General features: G+C 32.5%; 1 protein-coding gene across 1 annotated transcript in view; it reads right to left on the bottom strand.

Annotated features, from left to right (window-relative positions):
• Window positions 1–10763: 10763 nt before the first annotated feature.
• Window positions 10764–22864, bottom strand: part of LOC132737238 (uncharacterized) — a 28209-nt gene continuing 16108 nt past the window's right edge. Inside the window, exons 6-7 of the mRNA XM_060724499.1 lie at window positions 11427–11576; window positions 10764–10970 (exon numbers count right to left, since the gene is read on the bottom strand). Of these exons, the coding sequence (XP_060580482.1) occupies window positions 10912–10970; window positions 11427–11576 (209 nt within the window). The 3' untranslated portion in view covers window positions 10764–10911. The remainder of the gene's footprint in view (window positions 10971–11426; window positions 11577–22864) is intronic.

The raw sequence follows: 22864 nt of genomic DNA, 5'->3' as shown, positions 1-22864 counted from the left end.
CATCTAATGGTAAATTAAAATTTGCAGGTTTTATGTAAGACATTTGGGATCTCAGATACATGATATAGATTAATTGTCCAAAAGGAATGACCTGTGATAGTTTGAAGTAATGATGTAAATTAAAGTGTGCAGTATACCTACAAAGTGTGTACAATTCGACATGACATGTTGCTTATATCATTTTACAATTTTTGATACTCATGCCTACAGAAGGATCCATTTGTTTATAAGCACTTTACTTATATTTGTTAAAAAAGGTGTCCATTTTGAAATCAAAGATGGCCGACACAGCAGTCAATGTGTAAAGCATGTATAATTATCAGCCAATTATTCCTAAACGTAATTGAAACTTTATTCCATGTAGATTAACGGACATACGACACGATATATACCAGAAATAATAATTTTTTAAGTAGATGGTAAAGGACAATGGCGGTCATTTTGATTTGACCTTTAGAAGGTCAAGGACTTCGAGTACAGCCGTGGTAGAGCAAAAAATGGATTCAGCGTACCCGAATTATGTAAAAACGATTGACTACCTGCTTGTACTAAAAAATGCCGTTAGACTCTTAACGGAGGGTCTTTTCTGAAAATCAAACCCGTCTATATATAATGTTGAGGACCTTCTTAATTCTAAATATGGATCACCATTTTGAACGCTTAACAAACATTGATAAGAAATGATAAGTTACAAAATGATAAAATACAAAACAATAACGATTTTCAGAAAACGATTTTGGTTATGAAAGCACACAAATATTTGCTTAACTGTACAGATAAGGAAACAATTTCGGAAAAGCATTAAAAGAGATGATAACGCGGAATTTTTCCGAAAACAAACTTTGTTTCAGGTTGATAAAGACGACACGTATTATTTGTTAACAAAAGTAAAGTAAACCATTAACACAATTCTTTTTAAGGAAATATGAAATGAAATAATATCTGTAGTTTTCTGAAAACGATTGTTGGAAAACGGGCGAGCAAGATATTATTTCAGATAAGATTAAAGTATCTTTTTTTTACAAAATACGATGATCAGCAGTTAAATGTGAGGAATTGTTAACTCTACTGACTCGAAAAATATAACGCTTTTTAAGTGTTTTTGTTGATATTTATTTGTTTATTCCGTACATTTATTTCAAAAACATAAACTAAGACGTAAAGCTGCCCATTAACGTCTTTAATGCACATAAAATATATCTGCAAGGACTATTGCCTTCTGATATAAGCCAATATTTCTTTGTTGGAATGGCTCTTTACTTGATAATATAATACTAACAACATATCATAGCATGCTTTTCAATAGACAGTGAAACTATAATTTGATAATTTCACAGTGAAATAATAAACTATAACTTCCATAGTAGCCAGACTATATCTTAATGCAGATGAAAAGTATGCATCATAAATAAGAGGAAATATCGTCAGAAATACACTCTATCATACGTAAAATGTTCTTGGTTACCCGAAGCATATGAAAATCTGCACATACCGTAACAAAATGTAACAACTGTCGTGAAAATTGTACAGAATTTTTTTCAAAATGAACCATGTGACGTCATGAATGACATCTTGAAAAACAAATTCTTGTGTACGTTTTTAAAAACAAAACAGTATGTTTGTAACGTCACTTTTCATTTGATAATCTGTCAATTTATAAAGTAGTTTTCATTGTTCCTCAAAGTGATTCTGCTGTATTATAAATTCATTATCAAGATATCTGATATGTTATATGGCCATTTATAATACATCACTTTTAATTGTATAACCGTGACGTTGATATAAACTATATACACGGCTCATGTGAATTATTGAAGTCCTTACTTTGCTGCAATACAAATTCCTTATAAAGATTTTTGACAAGTCATATCACATTTTTATCCAGAAAGTTTTCCTGTCATGTGCCATACTCACACATGACAGACATGACTTCAAATATAAAAAGGTGAAGGCAACGCCTTTAAAGGTGAAGGCAACGCCTTTGCAAAATAAGCAACAATTTCTTCGTTCATTTGCATCTTTACTTCGGTGAATGCGATATTATGGCCAGGGATATATTGCAAACCACCGTTTATATAGGGCTATTTAACCTGTTAAAATCTTTATAACTAATATCTTTAACGGCTCGGGTAATAGTTACCTTTAAACCGACGTTTATACCGAAATATACAGCCTGTCAGACATAGAGGGTATTGAATGAGTGTGGGTTCATTACTGAATTTTATATAATTAAATTATGCGAGCCTCTGGCGAGCAAAATATTATTTTATTTAACGAGTTAAATAGATTCAGTAATATAATATAACGAATATAATTACCTTAAGACTTAAGACTGTGTAAAGTGCAAACAAATCATTTTCATTGGCGTGTCTATACTGTAACGCTAGCATATAGCGCGTCTTTACACAATGTTTATGTGCACAAAACTGACGTCACGTCAAAATATCTGCACGGCCGTGCAACGGGTATGTGATCAAACTTGATACATGTAACTAACAGTAAATTAGCCAAAAAAAGAGAAGTGTTTTGACAGTTTATTTGACTGTTTGCCATATAACTTTATAACTTTGAATACACGACATATTACCTCTTGATAAGTAATATCAGATTTCAAAAATATGTCCTATCACAAGCAAGCGATAAAATAAAACCACTGATACTTACTGTAGATAGTTTGGTGTAACTGAAGTTATGATAGGAGGTTTCAAGCCCGAATCTTTTAAACTCGTTGTATATGAATTCCTTTGAGGCCACTTTGTTAGTATTGTTGATCACGTGGTGGCGATTTTCTGAGAAGTGTTTGGTAATTGTTGATCTCAAGTAATCAATGTCCGCTGCGTAGATCACGTGACCTATAAAGTAAGCAGAAAAAAATAGCATCATCATTATGCATATCTGGCAATTACTCATTTTCTAGAGATATCGATCATTCGTGGAATAACGCAGAGGGATTTTTATGCAAATACGGACTAACAGATTACTAAGTGCGTAGATACTATTGAACGAAAGAATAGTAAGGTTGTAAGATTTTGCAAGTGTCGGAAAACAAACACGAAAAACAAATAGTGATAGCTTAAACCACATATTACATTATACCATCATGTGATTAACAAGAAATAGATTCGAGATAACAGAATATTAATGCTTGAAATAACGTACATGTATAATATCAAAAGAATTTACAGAATTGTATCAAACAATTTTTATTATCGTCATTTTTCACTTTTCAGAGTCTACATTAACAATAACAGCAAAGAAATGGACTCAATATCTTAAAAAAGGTTAAAAGAAGAAAAAAATACCGAAAAGCACACAGTACTGCGTAAATAAATAGAAAATAGTACACAAAGGTACTGATGATTCCAATTTTCAATCATTTAATGTAATTCAATCATTTGATATAAGTATGTATATTCATGTAAATTGTCATATGTAGAACTGTGTTATTTTACGTTTTATAAATTTCTTAGTTTCATTAGATTCGAACACTAGATAGATAGATTTATTTCGGCAAAGGAAGCATATACATAGTTGACAATATAACATAGGATAAAATAATGAGCATTATTAAATACTATATCACATACGAGTAAAACTATGACATGCTCACCAAAACCAAGGATAACACAAAAAAGGGCAAAAAAGCTCTTATTTCCATTGTGGTCCTTTGTATTGGCGGCATGACATAGAGAGGCAAACCTTAAAATAATCATGTTTAAGAATACTAATAAATCATAAAAATGTATATCACAGTCAAATTTTGAGTTAATGATACTCCTGTTTACTGCTAGGATTTAAAACACATTACTAAAATTGTAATAAGATAAATGGCAGACAATTTAAAATCCTGAGCCGAAATATGTAAAAACATGTTTAAAAAAATTTTTTAAATACTGTTCATAAGATGACTTTTGATGGCAACCTTAAAACTTTGTAACCTGTTGATCTCCGTTAACTTTACAGGTAAATCATTCCATAATTTAATACCAGAGAAAGCAAATGATTTAGAACCCTGGCCTTTGACCTTAGGTAGACAATATCCACCCTTTTGACTAAGTCTTGTACTATAATTATGATTGGAATCTTGTGAAATAAAGTGTTCTGACATGTAATCCGGAGATAGGCCATTTTTTATCTTAAAAACATGACACAACATTATCTGTTCAACTCTTTTGTGGACCGGTAACCAGTTAAGGGACTTAAAGTGGGATGGGTCAATGTGGGCTCTAGAGTCCAAGTCAAGTACAAATCTCATTATTTTGTTTTGACAAGTTTGTAACTTATTTTTTAAAGACTGTGTCAAGCTATTATACCAAACAGAGCATGCGTAATCATAGTGACACTGAATAAGAGACATAACCAGAAGTTTCTTGGTATGCTGAGTAAGAAACTCTTTCTTGCGGTAAAGAAATTTTAACCGAGAGTTGGCCTTCTTAAGAACAGACACTGTCTACATTTTCATTCACGGTCGTTTAAAATTATTGCAATTAATCATGAAGAACATAAAGATTTGCCATTTTTAAATCAGTAACTCATTTTATATAGCTCTGTAGTATTACCTTAACTATAATAAGACTTGTCACATAATATGATCAATTGTTATTACGTACTCTATCTAGTCCATTAGGTATCTCCTTGAACAATACGTTTATACTAAAAGTTTCCTTACAAATCTTAAGAAATGTCAAACGCATTTCAATTATGTTTCAATAATGCATTTAGAGCAAATTAGATGTTTAGCAACTAAAGAATTACTAACGATGACTATGGAGTAATGTGTCGAAAAGGTAGCAAAACGTAAACAAAGTGGTATTTTGACTTCCATACATAATACTCATTCAATATAATGAGCCAACAGAGCATAAGAATTATAATATAGTTTATCTGTATGCCAAATCAGTATTTTTTAAAACTGTAACAAGATACCAAAATAAAATGCCTTTGAGAAATAGAAAATATTGCTTTTTTGAGGCATAATTGGCCTTTTATGATATAATTATATTCTATTACTATAGTAAGATCGTGTTGAGAATTTCAAATTTTATAGATCTACTGTGCGCTAACATAATTATATTTATTATTTATTTTTCCCAATTATTATTTAAAGAATGGATACATGTGAACTTACATATAAGAAATGAAAGTCCGAGCAAACACCACATCATAAAATGTTTAAAGTATGTAAACGTTCGGTGATAAAACAAAAAAGTTAAGCTATTAATGACGATTATCCTGTGGGACACTTGAACAATATGCGCACTACGACAATAGCACTAAGATAAGCACTTAGCACTAAGTAAATCTGAACTCTCTTCAATGGCAGCCAGCGATTTCCGTTTAAACATTGACCTTAAAATTGTTTCAGTTTGATACGTGATTACGTGACTACGCCAAAAGCATTTTCGGAAAAAAATGACGGATAAAAATTACATACATTTTTTTTGTATTTACAGATACATGAACGGCAAAATGGTAGGGAAATAAAAATAAGACAAATTCGGGTTTGGTTATAATGATATTTATATTGTTTCTAATTGTCAGATATATTTCTCTATCATAGTTTTTACCCAAATGGATTTTATTTTCACGTGGATATAAAAAAATTACTCATTACTAATTAAAAAAAGAAAAAAAAGAAAAAGAAAACAGTTCTACAGTTTTTGTTTACATCTGAAGTTCTGAAGCGTGGTACTCGTGTTAAGTCCTAGGTGATTTAAGATAATAGTCGATGTGTTCCGATTGAGACGTCTATTACATTCTTTGTATTCGGTTATGAGATATCAAGTTAGCATGTTTGACTTCCTGTTCTATATTTAAAGTAATTAAAACATATGGAATTTGATAGTGCAAATCTCGTAGGATGTTTTGCACGCGTATTAATTTTTGTTGGACCGATCACCGAATAAAACTTCAATATACATGTACAACTGTATATTGGTAATACTACCGACCGGTCACATTGGAGCTTATGACCAGTGAAGACCAGTTCACGATCACCAGTGACCTCTGGTCGCGGACAATCTTTAAAACGTCTTACGACGGTCATCGATTATCTTTGACAGTCGCAGGTTATCTTATTTAGGTCCCACGACCAATTTCAGTCGTAGAGAGGTTTTTGAGCTTGCACAAAAACCTCCTTGCGATCAAACAGGTCGCTAGTGATCTTATAAGGTCTTAAGGCTGTCGCACGATGGTCGTTCGGAAGTGCGACAATCTTACGACAGTCTTTACAAATTCCCACTAGTCACTGATAATCTTAAGTAGTCTTTAGTAATCGTGTGATGGTCGTACGACAAGTTTTAGGTGATCGCATGTTATGTCACGGGTAGTCGTAAGTAATGCCAGGCAATCTTGAGACCATCGTACGTTTACTTATGACCTGTCGTGCGATTGTCAATGATGACTTGTCTTACGATACTCGCAAAAGTAAATTTATCTGTGCAAAAATGGTTTCGGTCGCAGACAATCGCTGATGATCGTCAGTTTTACAAGTCGCCGGTGGTCGCAAGTAATCGTAAGCTCTAGTGTGACTGGGGTTTTATGTTGGCGTTTAAATGACAGAAGATAGATCGATAAATCGTAAAGTTAATATCAGATACTAATGCCACTTCTTTTTAAAAAAAAGTATATTGACTATTTTTCATAGCGTCGCATTATGACCATTTAGGTAAAACGGACTGTTTTTAAAATTATTTCGCCATGCAACCTTGGGACAAAAAAAAGAAACCTCTTACAAAAGAAATGAATAATTTGGATATTCTTATCTAATATTGCGTGAAGATAAATCTAAAATGTTTTAAGTGATATAGTATCAACATTAAAATATGATGAAAAATAATATTCTGTTTTAGAACAATTTATTATCTGCTACATTGATATAAGTCATATCAGATTGTTATAACAATTCATGTATCTTACACTTGCTTACGACGTTCATATATAATTCTCTTTCCTTTTTTTTTATTTATTGTTAATGTCTGCAAATAAATAGTATCAATTCATTAACATCATTATTTACTGTATTACAAGCTTTCTATTACAGATAAATTTACTTTAACACACTAAAATAGCTGTATGCGTTTAGAAGTACCAATTATTTTACTACTTGCTATACAAGATTTAAAGACGATAATAAGTAAACTTATTAAATATTTCGTTGCAACTGAAAATACAAATGACTACTTACATGAGGAAAAAGAAGCGAATATAATAAATCCTTGCCAAATACCCATTGTCACAATGTTTATAACCACATCCAGTATATGTTTATCTGACTATCGTTATATTAAAATACAAATTTAACATGTATGTGTAGGAGATAAAGCTGTTATAGTAGTTCGTGATTACTCATGCATTTACTCGGTTAAATATTTATGTGGTATCCTGTGCATTTGTAAACCCCATGAGGACGTATGCGGTATTGAATTTCTGAAAATCTGTTTTCTGAAACAGTTTTTACCTTTGTACATTTAATGACAAATAGATAAGACCTTGGGGATATTTTCGCATTTGCAAACCATATCAATACAATATTAACATATTTTTTTTTCTTTCTACCCGAATAAAATTCAGCTGTTGACGCGTATAAAATTCCACAGTAAACTATTTCCAGAAAATAGCTTTTTATTTATGTTGCGTAAAATGAATAGTTCCAGGCAGCAAATATCATCTTGCCCAGAGTACTAAAAACATCCATTCATTCTCCGCTTGCCTGTCCGCCAGGGGCGTTCCTATAATACGACAGGACATTACAGTAAGTATTAATTGAATAAACTAGTGATGTAGAATATCAAACCGCCATTTTAGTGTTATAAGCATCTGGTTGTTTTTATTATTTAATGTTTGATTTGATTTGGTTGTTTAAAAAGAGTACTGTTTTATACATTGCAGCTGTTATATCTTTGTTGATATTATTATTATTATTATTAACTTATCTCACGAAAATATTTCATTTTCCACCTTTAAGTTAAAGATCCTGTAACACATTTTTGTATGATTTTATATCATAAATATGATGCTCAAATTAAGAATTATCTAAAGATAAGATAATTAATCTTTAGCAAAGCTGAAGGCCGCTTTAACTAACTTCACCTGACCATAGAAAACGACACATGACTTCAAATGATCTAAGGAATCGGTTTTGGAAAAAACGGGTGCAGATTTGTTGGCGATAAAGTCGCCAGTCCAAAAAAAATATGGTGGCAGTGGTATGTGTAGCAAAGCAAGACAGACCGCTGTGTAGACGTTTGCTCTGACATAATAAGGCGAATTATCGGAACTACTTTCGGTCACTTTGTAAAATGGCGGCCTCCATGGTGAATGTTAAAGAGATATGTTTTTTTCATACATTGGAAGAAATAATAACAGTGATATTTCGAAACTGCAACCAGTGGATTTCGGTTCTTAATCAGACATAGCTTTCTCGCGAACGAAAATTGCCTTATAACACCGGTCGAATTGCGCTGGATGTAGACATGTCCTATGTACGATATATAGTTTGTGACAAAGGTGGCATACAAAGTACAAATTACTATACCTATATATGTAAAACGTACATTATCTTTGAGCTGTACTAAAATGTACGGTGTAACGTTTAGCGGCTACTTTCTATAATAAAGTAATTTAGGAAACGCGAAAACACAAAATCACGGAAGAACGACGACGAAAAAGCTAAAACGCGAAAGTAAGATGACACCTCCGATACGACTGCCAGGTTGTCAAAATGATTTTGTTTCCTGGAAATAAACTTATCTTCATTTGATTTACTACTTACCGAGCGTCGCTTGTTTTGGGGAATAGATCCGCACATTTTTGTGCCCTGCAAGTCTGAAGATTTGCTGCAAAATATAGTTAAGATAATTCTTACTGTCGTCTCTTCCATCCTCCGCCCTTGTGCCCTCTCCCGTTTTTGGTTAGGTGTCTCTTTTTTGTGTGCGTGTGTGTGTTGGGGGGGGGGTACCTCGCACCACAGTATAGGTCGTAGGCGATTTTCCATCTTTATTGGTTGAGGAAGACCTCAGGTTCCCTTTCGTGCATTCAGACATGAAAGAATCCAATGTCCTTGTCGGGATTCGAACTCACAGCAGTAAGTGACAAGTAGTTTGAAGTTAACGACTTTAACCACTCGGCCTCGGATGCCCCCTTTATGTGTCCTACTTGGTGTATTACCGGTTTGGCTGGATTATGTCTGAGGCTGCGTTCTATTAATGTCGCCATGACTTGTATTATTTTTGTAAAATAAGTAGCAGTATAAAAGATTTTAAACTATGTATCGATAGAGAAATTCCAGCCTATTCTTGTAGCAACACGATCACTTTCATGACTTGTTTAATTTAATCTTGAATTTTTTGAAATTCATTTACCAATTGATTTGCTGTAACTTTTTATACGTTTTGACTGTTTGGTTGGTTGGTTGTTTTTTCATATTATATACTTTTTTATATTTTGTATAACATATTTAAAGTAGAAGTTAGTTTCATAAAACCGATGCATTTAAGCATACGCTAAATGTTTCAGATTGAAATCACATTTCGTGGTTATTATTACTTTTTTGTGTTCATTTATTTCTCAATTTCTGTGTTTAATCAGATTGATAAAAAGTATCTATATTGTGAATAGATAACTATAATGTACTTTCATCTTTAGCTACTTTAAAACAGACAACATCCGTATGTATCCATAATTTTATTCATTCCATTTGCGTTTTTTGTGCTAACATGTTATGTTAAACACCTACCGCTGTTTGTTGTTAGTTTTTGTATGGGATATTCACAAGATTATTTGGTTTCCAGTTTTACTTTAACTATCTGTTTTTATCACACTGTTAATACTTTCCAGTTAAAATTATTCTTTGAGTTGGTTTTTCAACTAGGATAACGTTTGTCACAGTTGAAAAACTTCATAAGTTTACAATTGCGTACAATTATAAAATAGACATTCTTCTTTGCTTAAATTTCTCCCTTTAAATACATGATCTTATTATTTAAGAAAAACAATAGACATGGAAGCCAGTCATGTCAATATTGTGTATCTCATCGATGTACACGTATTGTCATGGGGCGTCCGTGGCCGAGTGGCTTATAGGGTCGTTACTTCAAACCACTTGCCCCTCATCGCTGTGGGTTCGAATCCCGACATGGACTTTGGATTCTTTCATGTGAGTAAGCTATCCAGCCAGCTTAAGGAACGTCGGTGGTTCTACTCAGGTGCCCGTTCGTGCCTGAAGTAATGCTAGGAAGAGCATCTGAGGTCTTCCTCCACCAGTAAGACTGGAACGTCGCCAAATGACATATACTGTGTCGATGTGACGTAAAACCCAATCAAACAAACAAAACACAAACGTAATAGTACTTAAATATGTGATAAAAAGGTCATTATCACAATAAGCTATATAGTTATCTTTCGTGTCACGTCACAAAAAAGTTGGAATACATAGATTTAAAGCATTCACGAAAGGTTGAAAAATGCCATTAACACAACAACTTGCTCGCACTCTTTGAAGTTACGTTATAAAATATCACCTAAGTTGGAATACGAAATGTAGAAAACTGTCATTAACAAAACAACGTGTTCGTATTCTATCACATCACTACGTAATAAAATATTACTAAAGTTTAAATGTATAAAACTTCCACGAAAGACAAAACAACATCGTAGTACTATTGTTTTGTTTCACGTGCATGGAAATGTGACGAAAGGTAGAATGTATTGAGCTGTAACGAAATATTGAAACATCTACGTATACCATACAAAATACACAGGCGTTTTGAAATACTCATTTATTTGACATCTACAAATATGTCTCTGTAACATACATCTTTCAAAAGCTTTGTTTGAACAAATTAGTCCATTGTTGAAAAAATATATTGTTCTTCAGGGACTATGGTGTTTTAAGATATAGTAGACCAACATTTAAGCAGAAATCACACGACTTAGAAAGACTCCGATGCATCCACTTGTTTCTGAAAAATCTATAAAATAAACAAACCCAATGGTTTAATCAACAAGACGTCTTTAAGAAGATATAAGAATTTACACATTTTATTTTTCTGTCACCATATGTTAGACGGAGGTTGAATTTTTGACAGTCCGCAACTAGGAAGGACGTGTCTATGTTAACATTTGATGTACAGAATCTATAAGAAATTTTACACCACTTACGTTTATGAACTGTTTAATTATTCATAAATTATTGTGTTGCCCACTCTCTCTTAAAGAATACTAATTAAATCCAAAGAAATATCTTTACGTGGCAATATCTATATATCGTATTTGCGTAAATTTGATTGTTGGTAAGATGTGTTTCATTTTAATAATGTGTTTTTTAAAGCTGACCAATAAATCATATTGCTGTTAATTTAGTTGCGGCTCTAAAGCTGGCCTCTACAGAGAATATACTGCATGTATCCCTAATAAAAATATATTACCGGTTTTGTCGGACTCTGACAATTCATCAATTGATCTTGCAATAGCATCTGATGTCTTGCTAAGGAAGTTAATATTGTCATCAGTAAGCATTGTAGCTAGATCATCACATGGACGGTGGTAGCATTTCACCATATCTCCACGGAAATTTCCTGTATAAAGAAATCATTGCACAAACATATAAACAAATTGCGATACTGACATATCTCCACGGTAATTTTCTGTATAAAAGCATTACACAATTATAATATAAACATGTATAATATAAACAAAAACTGCGATACTGATGAAGGCATTCCACTATATCAACGAAAATTTGCCGTATAAAGAATTCACAGTATAATAATTTAAACAAATAGCGATTGGTAACATTTTTGCATATCATACTGCTCAAGGATAGCTTTGTTCAACAAATGTCGCTGCTTATGTTAGTACACATTAATGCACTATACGACGACAACACAAACATATATAAACGAAAGGTATATTGATAGTTCCCTAATATGTAACTAGTGGTACTTAAGTTAGTTTAAACATATTTATACGGAAGCTTATCAGGGCCTCCACTTATCTAAAAGTTTCACGTCATGTAAACTTGTTTCTTCTCGTTTTGACCAAAAACATTCCATGAAGACGTTATGATTTATACGTTATACATAAAACATTCCATGAAGAAGTTATGATTAATACGTAACACGTAGAAGTTTTTAATAATTTCAAAAAAACTTTGTTGAATTACGTGAGCTATTTGTCAATGCGAGTAACGTCTTTGCGTCTTACTAAATATTTCAGCAAAGTCGTGAAATCAAGAAGTTTCGACAGGATTTTTGTCGAAGAGACAAAAGCTTCAAACATATCGAGAAAAATTCAGTTGCAATGCCTAAATGCTTCTCATCTTTTCAGTAAATTTTATTGCGAAATGCAAAAACATCTTATCAATGCGAATAAAAATAAGTCGACTTAGCGCAAAACATCTCACCAACTGTAGGCCCTGATACGCTTCCGTATATTTATTTCAATATCTTACAAATATTACATTTTATATGTATATAATTGTTACATAAAATTGAAAGGGATTAGAACGAAAGAAAACTTGTAAAGTTCATCTCCCTAAACACAGGTACTTGAGTTAGCGGCGGAACGCTCAAGTGTCTAGGATATCTTTTAAATATAGAAGTACTTAAACATTGCATGAATGGCTTCCTCCTTACCGCGACAAAGGTGAAAAATGTATTGTTTTGGATATACAATATTATGCGTATTACTAACAAAATAATATCGGGGGGAAAATTGCATTAGCTATCTTAAAGTCGATTCGTTTCAAATCCATACGTCTTCAATGTGCAAACAATTTTTTAAGAAAATATTTAAATCTACGTAAGATTGAGTCAAGATTTTACGATAATGATTATTATATTAACACTATACCCATTACGTGTTATGTGCAAAGGTTGACTGAATTTAGTACTTTTATCCTGCCATATAACTGAGTAATGGCTATGTTTTGCCTCTTTTTTTTTTATAAGATTTACATGGTAAATTACATAGATTTTAAGTGCCTCGTGCTAGCTTTGTTCAGGTATTGACATTTTCACGAAGAAGACAGAATTATTGGATTTCCCACCTTCTCGTGATCCATCTTGTATACTTTTTTTTTTATTAAATTCAGTTTGCAAATCCTACCTTTATATAATTACGACCTCAAGGGGGTCATGCCATGCGCGCGAATCCTCAAAATTCTGATACCACGAACACTTTTTCAACCAGTTTCTTGAACAAAAACGAGTCATGTAAAGCAATCAGAATATGTTTGAATTTAATTTCTTTTGCAAAGAAGATGTCCTTACTTCTAGTTTTAGTATCCAAATACCTTGACATAAGTCTTCCCTTTTTTGTCAGTATTTCGCGTTGAATGCGATTTTGATTCTGGATAATGCGTACACCCGGCGGTGAAATATTACAGAAATTGAGAAATTGTCGATTAAACTGAAAGTTTCATACAACTGGAAGTAAGCTTATGGTAGAACCTGTTTCATAAATATGTTTTCAATCTTTTTTTTTTTTCCTTTGTACGAACAATGTCTTAAAACGAATTTTCTGTGTATTATAATTTGACATATATACGAAGCGTCATACCTCTGAACGCAAGTTTGGATGCTATTGTGGAAAATGAGATTTGAAACCATTAATTTTGTATTAACGACCGCTTATTTAGGAGTTCAGTGCTTTAATATGCACTAGCAAACTTTCGTGCACCTATAACGATTATTTACCAAAATCAACTATTCTAAACAAATGGTTAATCATTCACATTACATTAAGTTTATGAAGTTGTTGAATAGCAATATAATATATTCTTTCATTATTGTTTTTGCCCTACTCAGAATGCGCACGCACGAAATGCAACACTCGTTTCTATGGAAAATTCGTATCGTAAAAACGGCCTTAATGCTCTTAGGCAAACAAGTTGTTTCAACTCGTATGATTAGAATCTTGTATAAAATAAGGCGAGAAAGTAAATTTCAGGGTGGTTAAGAAAGGAAATATATTTTGGTTTTGAGTGAAATGTGCTATAATACCAAAGATAAAGACTGTTTGAAGTGAAAGAAAACTCTAAAATGTTTAGATAGATAGATAGATACTTTTTATTCTCCAATATTGAAGAGCAAAACATATTTAAAAAACCGAACAATAACAGAGCATGGCATATGTACAATAAATTACAAATCATAACATCTAAGCAAACATCATTTGTTATACAATTCTTTCAGATCGAATAAATATATGGAGATATGCTGATATCTACATTTATCTCATTTATGACATAATATGTATGTTAACAGACTTTAATTATATAAAAACCACATCGTATATTTGTATTTACTCTGCAAAAACTAGAAGTTGACTATTAAAATGTAAAGTATATAGGATACAAAAGATATATTTAATTGCTAAAGTTTTAGTTTGAGAATTCGTGTATATCATATCTTTCTTCGGTTACTTCTGTCAAAATTTTACAATTTTAATCAGGGTGTGGAGTAAAAAAAATCAAGAAGCTAACCATATAATTATCGTGCTATATGTATAACACAGAGAAAACACAATCAAAATGTTTTCTGTTCTAACACATCAAGAAAAAATATAGTCGGATTTTATTGTTGGTGATTAAATTTGTTCTTGCCTCATTGTTTCTAATATTAACGTTATTTAATTGATTTTTTAGTTGTTGATGCATATCAATTTGAGAGTTACACATGTTGGGAACGTTGTTTGTGTTCTTATTTTATCTCTTTATATATTTTACAAGCGAAAAACAGTATTTATAGTAAAATATAGGCAACAGTGATTTTTTTACGGTTTTTGCACGCGCTGTTTGGCGCTGCATTGTGACGTCACGTAAACAACACTTCAAACGTCTGTATTGCGTTTACGACTGAATTAAAGATATTATTGTCCGTATTAATTGTTTATGATAGACAACTGCCTATCATTATAGAAAGTTTTATTATACTTAATCATATTCCCGTGCCAAATTTGCGATTCCGTAAAAATGGTATTGCAAGGCCGTGCATATATTTTGACGTGAGGTCATTTTCTTTTTAAAAACATAACTTAAAGACGCGCTAAATGTTAGCGTTATACATTGATATAAGTCATATCAGATTGTTATAACAATTCATGTATCTTACACTTGCTTACGACGTTCATATATAATTCTCTTTCCTTTTTTATTATTTATTGTTAATGTCTGCAAATAAATAGTATCAATTCATTAACATCATTATTTACTGTATTACAACTTTTCTATTACAGATAAATTTACTTTAACACACTAAAATAGCTGTATGCGTTTAGAAGTACCAATTATTTTACTACTTGCTATACAAGATTTAAAGACGATAATAAGTAAACTTATTAAATATTTCGTTGCAACTGAAAATACAAATGACTACTTACATGAGGAAAAAGAAGCGAATATAATAAATCCTTGCCAAATACCCATTGTCACAATGTTTATAACCACATCCAGTATATGTTTATCTGACTATCGTTATATTAAAATACAAATTTAACATGTATGTGTAGGAGACAAAGCTGTTATAGTAGTTCGTGATTACTCATGCATTTACTCGGTTAAATATTTATGTGGTATCCTGTGCATTTGTAAACCCCATGAGGACGTATGCGGTATTGAATTTCTGAAAATCTGTTTTCTGAAATAGCTTTTACCTTTGTACATTTAATGACAAATAGATAAGACCTTGGGGATATTTTCGCATTTGCAAACCATATCAATACAATATTAACATATTTTTTTTCTTTCTACCCGAATAAAATTCAGCTGTTGACGCGTATAAAATTCCACAGTAAACTATTTCCAGAAAATAGCTTTTTATTTATGTTGCGTAAAATGAATAGTTCCAGGCAGCAAATATCATCTTGCCCAGAGTACTAAAAACATCCATTCATTCTCCGCTTGCCTGTCCGCCAGGGGCGTTCCTATAATACGACAGGACATTACAGTAAGTATTAATTGAATAAGTAATAGAAAGAGCACCGAAACACGAGGCTATCTGATTTGTACGAGGGGGCGTAGCCCTCGAGTATTAATCAGATTGCCGAGTGTTTTGGTGTTCTTTCTCTTTTGTATCATAGTCAAACATAAAAGCACGTTCCCTGTTGTCACAATATGAAACCCCGGCAAAAATGAACCAATGAACGAACATCTGAATATGACATTTCTGTCGCTTTCCCTTTCTCTGCCGCCACAATATGTAAACCCCAGCAAAAAGGAGCGCTCTGGAGTGCGGGTAACTAATACCCGCACTCCAGTTAACGCACTGTGCATGTATATGTATACGATTTAACCCTGACACATTTTCAACAGAAAGGTCTCCAAACTATGATACAAACTAGTGATGTAGAATATCAAACCGTCATTTTAGTGTTATTAGCATCTGGTTGTTTTTATTATTTAATGTTTGATTTGATTTGGTTGTTTAAAAAGAGTACTGTTTTATACATTGCAGCTGTTATATCTTTGTTGATATTATTATTATTATTATTAACTTATCTCACGAAAATATTTCATTTTCCACCTTTAAGTTAAAGATCCTGTAACACATTTTTGTATGATTTTATATCATAAATATGATGCTCAAATTAAGAATTATCTAAAGATAAGATAATTAATCTTTAGCAAGCTGAAGGCCGCTTAACTAACTTCACCTGACCATAGAAAACGACACATGACTTCAAATGATCTAAGGAATCGGTTTTGGAAAAAACGGGTTGCAAGATTTGTTGCGATAAAGTCGCCAGTCCAAAAAAAATATGGTGGCAGTGGTATGTGTAGCAAAGCAAGACAGACCGCTGTGGTAGACGTTTGCTCTGACATAATAAGGCGAATTATCGGAACTACTTTCGGTCACTTTGTAAAATGGCGGCCTCCATGGTGAATGTTAAAGAGATATGTTTCTTTCATACATTGGAAAGAAATAATAACAGTGATATTTCGAAACTGCAACAGTGGATTTCGGTTCTTAATCAGACTTAGCTTTCTCGCGAACGAAAATTGCCTTATTAACACCGGTCGAATTGCGCTGGATGTAGACATTGCTCCTATGTACGATATATAGTTTGTGACAAAGGTGGCATACAAAGTACAAATTACTATATTATATATGTAAACGTACATTATCTTTGAGCTGTACTAAAATGTATGCGGTGTAACGTTTAGCGGCTACTTTCTATAATAAAAGTAATTTAGGAAACTCGAAAACACAAAATCACGGAAGCAACGACGACGAAAAAGCTAAAACGCGAAAGTAAGATGACACCTCCGATACGACTGCCAGGTTGTCAAAATGATTTTGTTTCCTGGAAATAAACTTATCTTCATTTGATTTACTACTACCGAGCGTCGCTTGTTTGGGGAATAGATCCGCACATTTTTGTGCCCTGCAAGTCTGAAGATTTGCTGCAAAACTATAGTTAAGAATAATTCTTACTGTCGTCTCTTCCATCCTCCGCCCTTGTGCCTCTCCCGTTTTTGGTTAGGTGTCTCTTTTTTGTGTGCGTGTGTGTGGGGGGGGGGGTACCTCGCACCACAGTATAGGTCGTAGGCGATTTTCCATTCTTTATTGGTTGAGGAAAACTACCTCAGGTTCCCTTTCGTGCATTCAGACATGAAAGAATCCAATGTCCTTGTCGGGATTCGAACTCACAGCAGTAAGTTGACAAGTAGTTTGAAGTTAACGACTTTAACCACTCGGCTCGGATGCCCCCTTTATGTTGTCCTACTTGGTGTATTAAACCGGTTTGGCTTGGATTTATGTCTGAGGCTGCGTTCTTAAATTAATGTCGCCATGACTGTATTATTTTTTTTTGTAAAATAAGTAGCAGTATAAAAGATTTTAAACTATGTATCGATATGAGAAATTCCAGCCTATTCTTGTAGCAACAAGATCACTTTCATGACTTGTTTAATTTAATCTTGAATTTTTTGAAATTCATTTACCAATTGATTTGCTGTAACTTTTTATACGTTTTGACTGTTTTGGTTGGTTGTTGTTTTTTCATATTATATACTTTTTTATATTTTGTATAACATATTTAAAGTAGAAGTTAGTTTCATAAAACCGATGCATTTAAGCATACGCTAAATGTTTTCAGATTGAAATCGAACATTTCGTGGTTTTTATTACTTTTTTGTGTTCATTTATTTCTGCAATTCTGTGTTTAATCAGATTGATGAAAAAAGTATCTATATTGTGAATAATAACTATAATGTACTTTCATCTTGGTAGCTACTTGTTTAAAACAGACAACATCCGTATTGTATCCATAATTTTATTCATTCCATTTGCGTTTTTTGTGCTAACATGTTATGTTAAAACACCTACCGGGCTAGTTTGTTGTTAGTTTTTTGTATGGGGATATTCACATAGATTATTTTGTTTCCAGTTTTTACTTTTAATATTGTTTTTAATCACACTGTTAATACTTTCCCAGTTAAAACTTATTCTTTGAGTTGGTTTTTACTGGATAACGTTTGTCACAGTTGAAAAACTTCATAAGTTTACAATTGCGTAAATTATAAATAGCATTCTTCTTTGCTTAAATTTCTCCTTTAAATACATGATCTTATTTTTAAGAAAAACAATGAATGGAAGCCAGTCTGTAATATTGTGTATCTCATCGATGTCACGTATTGTCATGGGGCGGCCGTTGCCGAGTGGCTTCTAGGGTCGTTAACTTCAAACCACTTGCCCCTCATCGCTGTGGGTTCGAATCCCGACATGGACTTTTGGATTCTTTCATGTGAGTAAGCTATCAGCCTAGCTTAAGGAACGTCGGTGGTTCTATCAGGTGCCCGTTCGTGCCTGAAGTAATGCTAGGAGAGCATCTGAGGTCTTTCCTCCCCAGTAAGACTGGAACGTCGCCAAATGACATAATACTGTGTCGATGTGACGTAAAACCCATCAAACAAACAAAACTACAAACGTATAGTACTTAAATATGTGATAAAAAGTCATTATCACAATAAGCTATATAGTATCTTTCGTGTCACGTCACAAAAAAGTTGGAATACATAGATTTAAAGCATTTCACGAAAGGTTGAAAAATGCCATTAACCAACAAACTTTGCTCGCACTCTTTGAAGTTACGTTATAAAATATCACCTAAGTTGGAATACGAAATGTAGAAAACTGTCATTAACAAAAACTAACGGATGTTCGTATTCTATCACATCACCTACGTAATAAAATATTACTAAAGTTTAAATGTATAATTCCACGAAAGACAAACAACATCGTAGTACTATTGTTTTTGTTTCCACGTGCATGGAAATGTGACGAAAGGGTAGAATGTATTGAGCTGTAACGAAATATTGAAACATCTACGTATACCATACAAAATACACAGGCGTTTTGAAAATACTTCATTTATTTATGACATCTACAAATAAAATGTCATGTCTCTGTAACATACATCTTTCAAAAGCTTGTTTTGAAAAATTAGTCCATTGTTCTTCAGGACTTATGGCTGTTTAAGATATAGGTAGACCAACACACAGCAGAAATCACACGATTAGAAAGACTCCGATGCATCCACTTGTTCTGAAAAATCTGATAAAATAAACAAACCAATGGTTTAATCAACAAGACGTCATCAAGAAGAATATAAGATTTCACATTTTATTTTTTTCTGTCACTCTATATTTGAGACGGAGGTTGAATTTTTGACAGTCCGCAACTAGGAAGGACGTGTTCTATGTTAATTTGATGTAAAAATCTATAAGAAATTTTACACCACTTGGCGTTTTATGAACTGTTTAATTATTCATATTTTGGTTGTCCACTCTCTTTAAAGAAATACTATTAAATCCAAAGTAAAAATATCTTTCGTGGCAAATCTCTATTATCGTTTTGCGTAATTTGATTGTTGGAAGTGTGTTTCATTTTAATAATGTGTTTTTTTTAAAGCTGACCAATAAATATATTGCTGTTAATTTTAGTTGCGGCTCTAAAGCTTGGCCTCTACAGAGAATATACTGCATGTATCCCAATAAAAATATATTACCGGTGTTTTGTTGGACTCTGACAATTCATCAATTGATCTGAAATAGCATCTGATGTCTTGCTAAGGAATTTAATATTGTCATCAGTAAGCATTGTAGCTATATCATCACATGGACTGGTGGTAGCATTTCACCATATCTCCACGGAAATTTTCCCCATGTATAAAGAAAATCATTGCACAAACATATAAACAAAATTGCGATACTGACAATCTCCACGGTAATTTTCCTGTATATTTAAAGCATTACACAATTATAATATAAACATGTATAAATAAAACAAAAAGCGATATCTGATGAAGGCATTCCACTATATCAACGAAAATTTGCCTATAAAGAATTCACAGATATAAATTTAAACAAATAGCGATTTTGGTAACATTTTTGCATATCATTACTGCTCAAAAAAATGATAGCTTGTTCAACAAATGTGCTGCTTATGTTAGTCACACATTAATGCACTATAAGACGACACACAAACATATATAAACGAAAGTATATTTGATAGTTCCCTATATGTAATACTGTTGTACTTAAGTTAGTTTAAACATATTTATACGGAAGCTTATCAGGGCCCTCCACTTATCTAAAAGTTTCACGTCATGTAAAACTTGTTTTCTTCTCGTTTTGACCAAAAAACATTCCATGAAGACGTTATGATTTATACGTTTATACATAAAACATTCCATGAAGAAGTTATGATTAATACGTAAACACGTAGAAGTTTTTAATAATTTTCAAAAAAAAAACTTTGTTGAATTACGTGAGCTATTTGTCAATGCGAGTAACGTCTTTGCGTCTTACTAAATATTTTCAGCAAAGTCGTGAAATCAAGAAGTTTCGACAGGATTTTTGTCGAAGAGACAAAAGCTTCAAACATATCGAGAAAAATTCAGTTGCAATGCCTAAATGCTTCTCATCTTTTCAGTAAATTTTATTGCGAATGCAAAAACATCTTATCAATGCGAATAAAAATAAGTCGACTTAGAGCAAACATCTCACCAACTGTAGGCCCTGATACGCTTCCGTATATTTATTTCAATATCTTACAAATATTACATTTTATATGTATATAATTGTTACATAAAATTGAAAGGGATTAGAACGAAAGAAAAATTGTAAAGTTCATCTCCCTAAACACAGGTACTTGAGTTAGCGGCGGAACGCTCAAGTGTCTAGGATATCTTTTTTAAATATAGAAGTACTTAAACATTGCATGAATGGCTTCCTCCTTACCGCGACAAAGGTGAAAAATGTATTGTTTTGGATATACAATATTATGCGTATTACTAACAAAATAATATCGGGGGGAAAATTGCATTTAGCTATCTTTAAGTCGATTCGTTTTCAAATCCATACGTCTTCAATGTGCAAACAATTTTTTTAAGAAAATATTTTTAAATCTACGTAAGATTGAGTCAAGATTTTACGATAATGATTATTATATTAACACTGATACCCATTACGTGTTATGTGCAAAGGTTGACTGAATTTAGTACTTTTATCCTGCCATATAACTGAGTAATGGCTATGTTTTGCCTCTTTTTTTTTATAAGATTTACATGGTAAATTACATAGATTTTAAGTGCCTCGTGCTAGCTTTGTTCAGGTATTGACATTTTCACGAAGAAGACAGAATTATTGGATTTCCCACCTTCTCGTGATCCATCTTGTATACTTTTTTTTTATAAATTCAGTTTGCAAATCCTACCTTTATATAATTACGACCTCAAGGGGGTCATGCCATGCGCGCGAATCCTCAAAATTTCTGATACCACGAACACTTTTTCAAAACCAGTTTCTTGAACAAAACGAGTCATGTAAAGCAATCAGAATATGTTTTTGAATTTATTTCTTTTGCAAAGAAGATGTCCTTACTTCTAGTTTTAGTATCCAAATACCTTGACACAAGTCTTCCCTTTTTTGTCAGTATTTCGCGTTGAATGCGATTTTGATTCTGGATAATGCGTACACCCGGCGGTGAAATATTACAGAAATTGAGAAATTGTCGATTAAACTGAAAGTTTCATACAACTGGAAGTAAGCTTATGGTAGAACCTGTTTCATAAATATGTTTTCAATCTTTTTTTTTTTTCCTTTGTACGAACAATGTCTTAAAACGAATTTTCTGTGTATTATAATTTGACATATATACGAAGCGTCATACCTCTGAACGCAAGTTTGGATGCTATTGTGGAAAATGAGATTTGAAACCATTAATTTTGTATTAACGACCGCTTATTTAGGAGTTCAGTGCTTTAATATGCACTAGCAAACTTTCGTGCACCTAAAATGATTATTTATCAAAATAAACTATTCTAAACTAGTGATCAATCTTTCACATTACATCAAACTGTTTATGAAGTTGTTGAATAGCAATATAATATATTCTTTCATTATTGTTTTTGCCCTACTCAGAATGCGCACGCACGAAATGCAACACTCGTTTCTATGGAAAATTCGTATCGTAAAACGGCCTTAATGCTCTTAGGCAAACAAGTTGTTTCAACTCGTATGATTAGAATCTTGTATAAAATAAGGCGAGAAAGTAAATTTCAGGGTGGTTAAGAAAGGAAATATATTTTGGTTTTGAGTGAAATGTGCTATAATACCAAAGATAAAGACTGTTTGAAGTGAAAGAAAACTCTAAAATGTTTAGATAGATAGATAGATACTTTTTATTCCTCCAATATTGAAGAGCAAAACATATTTACAAAACCGAACAATAACAGAGCATGGCATGTGTACAATAAATTACAAATCATAACATCTAAGCAAACATCATTTGTTATACAATTCTTTCAGATCGAATAAATATATGGAGATATGCTGATATCTACATTTATCTCATTTATG

Source organism: Ruditapes philippinarum, unplaced genomic scaffold (assembly GCF_026571515.1).
Source record: "Ruditapes philippinarum isolate M1 unplaced genomic scaffold, ASM2657151v2 ctg5624_1_1_1_1, whole genome shotgun sequence".
Taxonomy (NCBI): Eukaryota; Metazoa; Mollusca; class Bivalvia; order Venerida; family Veneridae; genus Ruditapes; species Ruditapes philippinarum.
The sequence above is the reverse complement of the archived record's forward strand: the minus strand, read 5'-3'. Positions and strand labels throughout refer to the sequence as shown.